We start from the raw sequence: 9,911 nt of genomic DNA, 5'->3' as shown, positions 1-9,911 counted from the left end.
TAAAGAATTTATGTGTCTTCTTAAATTTCTAAACTATTTTCCTTCTCTTAACAACACATATCCATACACTTTAATCTAGATTTTTTGCTCTTAAAAAGTTTGCTTTTCTTAAGAGGAGCCATTTTATGAATAGACCCTACTTTTACTACCAATATTCACCCAAGAACAGAGTACATGGTTTATGGCCTAAAAGTTTACTCAAACCTTCCAAAGCAGCGGTCGCCAACTGGTGGTCCACGGACCAAGGTCTGAAAGGTTGGAGACCGCTGTTCTAAACAACCAAATACTAGAAATACATGTTTTACTAAAAGGAAGAAAATACCCATGTTCACAAAAGGACTTCCTACAGTTTGGAAACATTTGGCTTCAGGTTACAATACTTATTTCATGCTTAGTGAAATGAAATAATCCAACTCGAATCTTGCAATATAATCAACATATGGAAAGAACTTTTTATAGATACAGGGTTTAGGCTTACTAATGTGTTATATGTTAGTAAGAAAGTTCAAACTTTCTAAACAGAAAATTAGATATATGACATTCTGTATTCTGAGAAGACTAGTGACAACTGAAGATACACACAATGGAACAGGTCCTGTTGTCAAGAGCTCCACACTCTCTTTAAGACATCTTTTTAAAAAAATATATTTTAAAAATATTATTGATTTTCAGAGAGGAAGGGAGAGGGTGAGAGAGATAGAAACATCAATGATGAGAGAATCATCGATTGTCTGCCTCCTGCATGTCCCTGACCTGGCGGGGATCAAGCCCACAACCTGGCCATGTGCCCTGATCGGGAATCGAACTGTGACTTCCTCCTGGTTCATAGGTCAACACTCAACTACTGAGCCAGCTTGCCAGCCAGGCCATATCACATAGTCTTTATTATAAGTCAAAATAGAACTCACTCCTATAATACTATTTTGTTTTCTGGCAGTATCTTTGAAATTGAGAAGTATAATTTTTCCAACTTTGTTCTTCTTACATTGTTTGGGCTATTCTGGGTCCCCTGAATTTCCATATGAATTTGAGGATCAGCCTGCTAAGTTTTACAGTCAGTAGGGATTTTGATAAAGATGGTGTTGAATCTGTTATCAAATTGGGGAGTACAGTCATCTTAATAATACTAAATCTTCCAATCAATGAACACTGATTATTTTTAAAAAATAGGTTCTTATTGATTTTAGAGAAGGGAGATTTTAGAGAGAAGGGGAGAGAAATAGAAATATCAATGTTGACAGAGAGTCATCGATTAGCTGCTTTTACCATGTCCTTTACTAGGGATTGAGCCTGCAACTGGGGCATGTCCTTGAACAGGAATCAAACTGTGACCTCTTGGTTCATGGGTCAATGCTCAACCACTGAGCCACACGGCCAGGCATAAACATTAATTACTTATGTAGTTTTCTTTTCTTGGGGGGTCTTTGTCTGGTTTTACTATCAGGGTAATACTGTTCTTCTTTTGCTAAGAAGATTTATTAGGCTAAGAGCTTTCCCAAGTGCTTTGGAGATTTATCCTTTTCTATAAATATTATATTGTCCTATGGGTTAATATCCCTTGGGTATATAGGTAAGGGTAACTTACTGGTTTGAAAGGCTGGTATCTACAAGTCTCTGGCATCGTCAGAACCTTCAGCTGAGCAGGCATAACTCGGGCTGGGTTATCCAGTAACTGGAAGTTTGGCTCAGGTTCTTTTTTCTTCTCTTTTTCTTCCTTTTTCTCTGCCTCATCCTAGAAAATATTAAAAAATAGCCCAATAAAGGTTCACTTCTGTTCCATATCACTGAATAACATTGGATAAGTTCACTGAGCAACTATTAGGTACAAAAGGTACTTAGGATTAGATATAATAGAGGTACAATTAAAGTAATATCAAACTCAGAGGAGGGAGAGGGTAACTCTGCTTGGGGGTAAGAATGGTACTGAACTTGGTTTAAAAGGATGAGGTTTTTCTACCAGCAGAGATCAGGAAAAAAGCTCTATATTATAAGTGGACCATTTCAATTGTCATTTCATCCAAGAATTCATTCCTGATTTGTACCATGAAAGATTCTATTCTTCCCATGAATAAATATACTTTCTAAGTCTCTTCCAATTAAAATTATACAAGTGTCTATACTTGGAATAGTACAATTATTTAAAGGCAGCCAAAGGTAAGGTATAATAATATTCAACTAAGGAATAATCTAGATCATACAGAGATGGATAAATCAACTCATGTGACCACCAAGTTATACTTACCACTTCCATTTTTTCCTCCTCCTTTTTTTCTTTTTCTTTTTCTTTCTTTTTAGCCTTGGCAGTAATAGATAAAACAGCTGTGGAAACCTAGAGGAAATAAATAGGATATACCATTGTGACATATTATCTCCATACAAATGTACAAGTCCAAAGAGAACTCAGTTCTATAATACTATTTTGTTCCCTGGCAGTAACATAAAGAACAAAATAACTGAAGAATAAATGGGAAAAGCAAGCAGGACATTTATTCACATAATTACTACTATGTTCATCAAGTAAAGCTTTAGTTCTTGGAGGTTTGTGTCCAATGTAACTTTTTTTTTTTTAATATCTGCCACATACCTTGGATATGGATTTGTTGTTTTTATTTGTTTATTTTTTGTTAATCATCACCCGAGGATATTTTTACATTAATTTTTTAAAAAAATATATTTTATTGATTTTTTACAGAGGGGAAGGGAGAGGGATAGAGAGTTAGAAACATCGGATGAGAGAGAAACATTGATCAGCTGCCTCCTGCACACTCCCCACTGGGGATGTGCCCGCAACCCAGGTACATGCCCTTGACCAGAATCGAACCTGGGACCCTTCAGTCCGCAGGCCAACGCTCTGTCCACTGAGCCAAACCAGCTAGGGCTAATTTTTTTTTTTTAGAGAGAGTCACATCGATTGGTTGCCTGCCACATGTGCCCAACTGGGGCTGGGGATCGAGCCTACAACTGAGGTATGTGCCCTTGACCTGAATCGAATCTGGGACTCTTCAGTCCTCAGGCTGATGCTCTACCCACTGAGCCAAACTGGTTAGGGAGGCTATGGATTCGTTATCATATGCTTCTGAGATAGAGATTTGAGTGATATACCCTTTATTACTTCACAGGGAAAGCACTGGAAAACACAGATTTTCTCCAAACTTGGTTGTAAACATACTCTCATTGGACTAGATGCCCTACATTGGTAATATACAGTGGGTGAGTGATTAGCTTGGAATTATTCTCCTTGATAGATCTCACTGAAATCAAAGGTGAAACCAGGACTGTGAAAGGCTGGCAATATTGATTTAAACTGACTTCAAATAATCAACTGACTAATATGAAACATTCTCTTGAGATAAAGAACCATTATCCTAAATATAAGGTATCATTAAAAGGTAATTTTACTGAGAAAACGTCTGGAGCAATTGCAGCTAATTCACCATAGTCTGATTTAACATGTGTCAACACATGTCCTCATACACTGTTGGTAGGAGTACAAATTGGTTAGATGCATTTTGAAAGGAAATTTGGTTAATACCTATAAAAATAAATAATGTGCATTATTTCTGATCAAGTAATTCCATATCTAAGGTCTTAACCTATAGATATATACTGTACATGTGCACAAATATCTATAATAATAAAAACTTAAGCAACCATCGCAACCAAACGGACGACCGAATAGGCTGTGTAGGGCGACCAGGCTGGCAGGGGGGTTAGTGAGGGGCGACCAAACAATCAAACAGCAGGCTGCATGGGGCAACCAGGCCCGCAGAAGGGGCAGTTAGGGGCGACCAGGCAGGCAGAAGGAGGCAGTGAGGGGCGACTAGGCTGGCGGGGAGGTGGCAGCGAGGGGCGATCAGGCAGGCAGGCAGGTGAGCAGTTAGGAGCCAGTGGTCCCAGATTGTGAGAGGGATGTCCTGGGGATCAGGCCTAAACCAGTAGTCGGACATCCCCTGAAGGGTCCCGTATTGGAGAGGGTGCAGGCTGGGCTGAGGGGACCCCTCCACCTTGTGCACGAATTTCGTGCACTGGGTCTCTAATATATGTATAAAGACTCTTATTATAGTTTCATTTGTAACAGTGATAAATTAGATATAACCTTAAATGTCTACCAGATAAGGAACTGGTAAGACAAATAATAATATACACATAAAGGGATGGCTTGAAGTTTGAAAAATATAAAATTCAGACAGATTGAAAGTTTTAAAGATAAACTGTTCAAGTGAAAACAAGAAGAACAGTATGTAGAGAATAATTCTATTTTGTGCTATGAAAAGTAATGATATATACAGAGAAAACATTGGAAAAAATTCATAAATTGTGATTCTTGCAATATGGGACTTGAATAATCAGGAGAGAAAAAGGGCTTTTACTTTATAGTCCTGTATATTAGATTTTACCATAAGAAATATTACTTTAAAAATATCTAATTTAATTTAGCCATGGCTGGTGTGGCTCAGTTGGTTGAGCGACATTCCATGCACCGAGAGGTTGTCCATTCGATTCGCTAGATTCCTGGTCAGGGCACATGCCTGGGTTTTTGGCCTCGATCCCCAATAGGGGGTTGTGCACGAGGCAGCTGACCGATGTTTCTTGCTTTCTCTCTCTCTTTCCATCACCTTCCTCTGTCTCTCTAAAATAAATAAAAACATTAAAAAAATATTTAAAACAAACTCAAGTAAAACACTAAGTAGCTCCTATATATTTAGTACAAATGCTGTTTGAAGTAACAAAGTACCTACCTTTTCCTTTTCTTTTTCTTTTGGTACTTCCAGTGGAGCAGGATACGCAAATGTGGATGGTTTACAGTTTGATTTATACTGAACTTTCGGCATCTGAAGAAATAAAAGAATTTCCCTCCTCCATTAAAATAATCAAAATACAGATTTAAGTATTATATGCTCTTAACAAGTATACAAATGTAAAGGGATGCCAGAAGTTTCAATCCAGGCATCCCTTTATCTCATCTTTACTGACCATAAACCTGGCTCAGTGGGTTAAATCCCACTTATGGTGTGAGCATCAGATTGTTACCTCTTTTGTAAAGTGTTATCTGATTATCCAGCCTGCATACCTAACTTCTATATCCCTTCGGGTACCACATTAAAAACCTATACCAGTTTGTATACAATTTCTACACCACATAATTATACCTTATAAGAATCTAACATGAGCCTCATGGAAAAATCAGCTTCACAGCACTTATTGACCAGGTTTAAAGTTCTCTGGTCTTAATTTTTCTGTTTACCCAGATTGCATTGATAAAGAATGATCATAAGCATCATATATACTGGGACAAGAAATCTTGTCTTTCCATCTCACTTTCATTGTAAAGAATGGAAATAGATGTTCCAGCTGGTTTGGCTCAGTGGATAGAGTGTTGGCCTGCAGACTGAAGGGTCCCAGGTTCAATTCCAGTCAAGAGCATATGCCCAGGTTGCAGGTTTGGTCCCCAGCAGGGGACATGTAGGAGGCAGCTGATCAATGATTCTCTCTCACCATTGATGTTTCTGTCTCTCTACCTCTTTCTTCGGAGCAGAAATCACAGGCATGGAAACATGGAACAGGACTGATGAATCTCAGAAGGAAGGGGAGAGGGGGGAGGGTGGGAAGAGATTAACCAAAGATCTTTCATGCATACTCCAGGCCAGGTGCATGAATCCGTGTACCTGGCCTCTAGTGTGTGTGGATGTGTATATATATATACACACTCACACTGAATGGCCAGATTATTATGACCAGTCAGATTATTATGACCACCCCATCAGTACTTCATTGGGCCACCATTTGCCTTCAATACTGCTGCGATTCTTCTTGGCATTGACTCCACGAGATGTTGAAAGGTGATGTGAGGAATCTGACACCAGGCCTGATGAATAGCACTGTCCAGTTCTGTGAGATTTGATGGTTGTGGAACCAGCTGCCTGATGGCTCTTTTAACTTCGTCCCACAAATGCTCAATTGGATTGAGATCTGGTGATTGTGGGAGTCACCTAAGCAAGGTAAAGTCTCCCTCATGTTCTTGAAACCACTCCTGCACAGTATGAGCACTGTGGCATGGCGCACTGTCTTGTTGGAAGAAGCCATCTCCATTGGGATACGCCATCAACATGATAGGATGAATCTGATCAGCAATGATACTTAGGTATGTTGTGCTATTCAGGCGTTTATAATGATCTGGCCCTCTAGCAACTCCAGCATGAAATAATAGCTAATTTGCCTACAAACATCAGATGGTCATAATAATCTGGCCACTCAGTGTATATATAGAATAGAAATAGAGATCATAAAATTGTGGGTCAGAGGAAGAAGTCCTTAAAGATTCTATAGTATATTTAACTACATGTTAAAGGTTAGGGACTGGGAAACCAAAAGATTCTTGTTTTGAGAAATAAAACTGCCCAATATTTACACAGTAATTTAATACTGAAACACTTAAAGGGTAATTTTCTGAACAGCTATATGGAAAAAAAAATCAATTCAATGAAATAATCTCTATCAGCCATTTTTTTTTCTTTTTGCCTAAAATTTTTCCACTCTAAAAACCTAATACAATATTTTAACAGTAATGACCAGATATAAAATTATTTAAGGGTCAAACAGGTCTCTGAGAGGATGGAAGAGTAAAAAGTATCGAAGAGCCATAGAACTGAGAAGACCTAAGCACAAGCCCCATTTAAAAAAAAAAAAAAAGATGAGCCCAGCTAGTGTGGTTCAGTGGTTGAGCATCAACCCATGAACCAGGAGATCAGTTCAATTCCCAGTCAGGGCACATGCCTGAGTTGTGGGCTCAATCCCCAGTGGGGGGGTGAAGGGGAGGGGGCATGCAGGAGGCATATCAATGATTCTCTCTCATCATTATGTTTCTATCCCTCGCTCCCTTTCCCTTCCTCTCTCTGAAATAAATAAAAACATATTAACCTTCATTTCTTATTAAGATTTAGTTTAGGTCCTTTTCTTCCTTGCCCAGATTATTATAACAAATTTCCATTGATACCAGAATGATGTTTCTAGAATGCAAACCTCATCATATTATTTATCTGCATGAAATCATCCAATAGCTCCCAGATTTTTAATAAGGTTCATCAGAGTAATCTATAAAGCCTTTTCATGTTTTTATATTTTGCCCTCTCCCACACCACTCCCTCTCAATTGATTTACCTAAGGTTACAAAGTTAGTAAGAAGAATTGATTTTTAAAATTTCCACCAACACAGTCTACTCAACAGGTGATGATTCAATTTAAGGGGGAAATATCTTATTTTTAAAAAAGTATTTTATTGATTTTTTACAGAGAGGAAGGGAAAGGGATAGAGGTAGAAACATTGATGAGAAAGAAACATCAATCAGCTGCCTCCTGCACACCCGTTACTGGGGATATGCCCGCAACGAAGGTATATGTCCTTGACCAGAATCGAACCTGGGACCCTTCAGTCTGCAGGCCAATGCTCTATCCACTGAGTCAAACCAGTTAGGGCGAAATATGTACTGATGGGATACTAACTCATCTTTAACATTTCATGAAAATATTTGTGAGTAGACAGTGAACAGAATGTGAAAATACACTATAAAACGGAGGTCTCACAAACATACCTTTAAGTCCTTGTTAAGGCCAATGACACAGGTAGGGGTATAAGCCAATGACAGGAAGTGTGAAAGAGGAAACCAGAACCAGAACTGAGTAAAGACAAGGACGCCAACCACAGAAGGCATATGGGTATGTCCAGTCCTAGACTGTAAGGAGATTGTGACATTATGACCACCTGTAGAAAGAGAAACCATTAACATGAATTTAGGAGGGCAATAATAAAGATTTTTAAGTACTGTAATAGGGAAGCATTTGGCGATTATTTTAAGAGTACAGTTTATAAAATCTAATATGGAGTTGCTGGAATTAGCTAGTGAGCTATCTAGGGTCTCTAAGACTGAAAGTCCTATATTTTAACCAAACTCAGGGTAAAACTAGACTTTCTTTCTATAGAGATAGGCATTTTTGGTTGCTAGAATTTGTCTAAAACATAATTTTTCCTCCAAATTTTTTCAATTTCAACTTGTTTAAAACTAATATATACTAAGACAATTGAAAAAAACAACAACCACCAACACTAATTGAACACTTTAGTAAGTGACAGGCTCTGTTCTAATTGCTTTACATGTATTTTTAATTCTCACATACTATGAGGTAGACTTTACAAGACAAGAAAACAGACATATAGAAAGGGAAATACCTTCTCAAGGTCACATGGCTAGTACTGTAAAGGCAATGGGATTCAAATCTTCATAGTATGCACTCTGCTAAATTATTTCTATGAATAATTTACCCCAGACTCAATTTCTACCACATCATAGTTATTTTATTAGGCTTAGTGTAAACCGATAAATATATCTGGAAGACTTAAAAACATTTACCTGCATCCAATATTCCCTGGGCCAGAATAGCACCAAACTTGGCCATGACATCATCATGTTTATCATTGATGACTTTGGAATACAGTTGTCTAAACTGACTCACCTGAAGGAACAAGAGGAAGAATTATAGACTAATTCTATTCATTTGTTGTATCATTTTAGAGCAGGAAAAAACAGGTTGCTCAATTGATAATGAAATTTGAGTCCTGAATTTCACAACATTCGAAGAGAGGAATATGGACCATATTTGAAGGCAACATAGTTCTATGGTTGAAATTATGGTGTTATGACTTTTCTGGTGTGGGAGCACCAGTTCTGTTTTCAGTCCTCATTCCACAGTCAATGACTCAGGCTCAAAGGAATGTTGAATCCAACAGTAAGGCTTTCATTGCACTGTGAATTACAGCTATTCAGCTTACCATCAACCTTACAGATTTCTTAACAGGCATGGTCCTTCCGGTCTACCCTAAAGTAAACTACCCTTCAGTGAAGTTGTGTGAGGTATATTTTGGATTAAGTATATTCACACATACAGCAAAGGTTTATTATGCATAAACACTAATTTTTTGAGGACATGTCACAATAATTACTCTTATGAAAAGGAACACACTAAAATCAAACATGTGCTGACTCATTTAGGATGGGATTACTGGTAATTTTGTTTGCTTCTTTATTCTTTTCTGCGTTTTCTAAACTTAATATATGACTTTTACAATTAGAAAATAATACTCATAAAATTATGTTCTTAATGTATTTGTGATTCCTTTAAAGCGATTTGGATAACAATAAGTGAACTATTTTAGACCTCTTCCACATCTTACAGTTCTCTGTTTCCTCACCAGTGCTTTTCAAATGATAGGTACCCAGGAAGAATTCTGCTTGTTTAAGAAGAACATGATGATTGAGCTCCCCAAATTTGCCCAAAGCAGAATATATTGAATTTGAGCTTCCTAATATGATGACTTTATATGCATTAAATAGTCTTTCAGAATCTCTTCCCTTCTTCATTCATCTTGGTCTGGCAGGCCACATTGTGATAGTGCAGAGTAATATAGAATCAGACAATCCTGGCTTATAAATACCTCTGCTCTAATAAGCTGTTTGGTTAAGTACTTAGCTTTTCTGAGTCTGTTTTTCCTCATCGCTAAAGACATCACAGAATCTACCCTACATGGCTGTTATAGGATTATATGGAAAAAAAAAAGATGTATAAAAGGCATTTTATAGTTCAATAAGCATGGCTCTTACCATACAGAGGCAGAATCCTACCAGTCCTTCTATTATCTCTGTAACCTAAATATAGCTAAAAAATTATATTCCTTAAACATGGTTCTCGTTATTATTCAGAGGCAGCAACAGAATGTGATGGAAAAACAATGAACTAACTGCCACTACCAAGCACATAAACATTAGTAAGTCCTGTTACTCCTTTCTCTGGGTTTTACTTTTTCTAACTATAAAACCCAGCATGATTAGATCATCACAAAAGTCCCTTCTAGTTTTAAA

The 9,911-nt window shown here is 37.6% G+C and overlaps 1 protein-coding gene across 2 annotated transcripts in view; it reads right to left on the bottom strand.

Annotated features, from left to right (window-relative positions):
- The window catches only part of PSMD1 (proteasome 26S subunit, non-ATPase 1), an 86,359-nt gene that overhangs the window by 3,008 nt on the left and 73,440 nt on the right, over positions 1 to 9,911 (bottom strand). Inside the window, exons 19-23 of one of the 2 annotated variants that reach the window (XM_006760413.2) lie at positions 8,406 to 8,508; positions 7,590 to 7,759; positions 4,740 to 4,832; positions 2,243 to 2,329; positions 1,586 to 1,732 (exon numbers count right to left, since the gene is read on the bottom strand). In XM_006760413.2, coding sequence (XP_006760476.1) covers positions 1,586 to 1,732; positions 2,243 to 2,329; positions 4,740 to 4,832; positions 7,590 to 7,759; positions 8,406 to 8,508 — 600 coding nt within the window. The remainder of the gene's footprint in view (positions 1 to 1,585; positions 1,733 to 2,242; positions 2,330 to 4,739; positions 4,833 to 7,589; positions 7,760 to 8,405; positions 8,509 to 9,911) is intronic. The other variant, XM_006760414.2, reaches the window with a different exon arrangement.

This window comes from Myotis davidii, unplaced genomic scaffold (assembly GCF_000327345.1).
Source record: "Myotis davidii unplaced genomic scaffold, ASM32734v1 scaffold370, whole genome shotgun sequence".
Classification (NCBI taxonomy): Eukaryota; Metazoa; Chordata; class Mammalia; order Chiroptera; family Vespertilionidae; genus Myotis; species Myotis davidii.
Note: the sequence above shows the minus strand (reverse complement) of the source record. Positions and strands in the feature narration are given on the sequence as shown.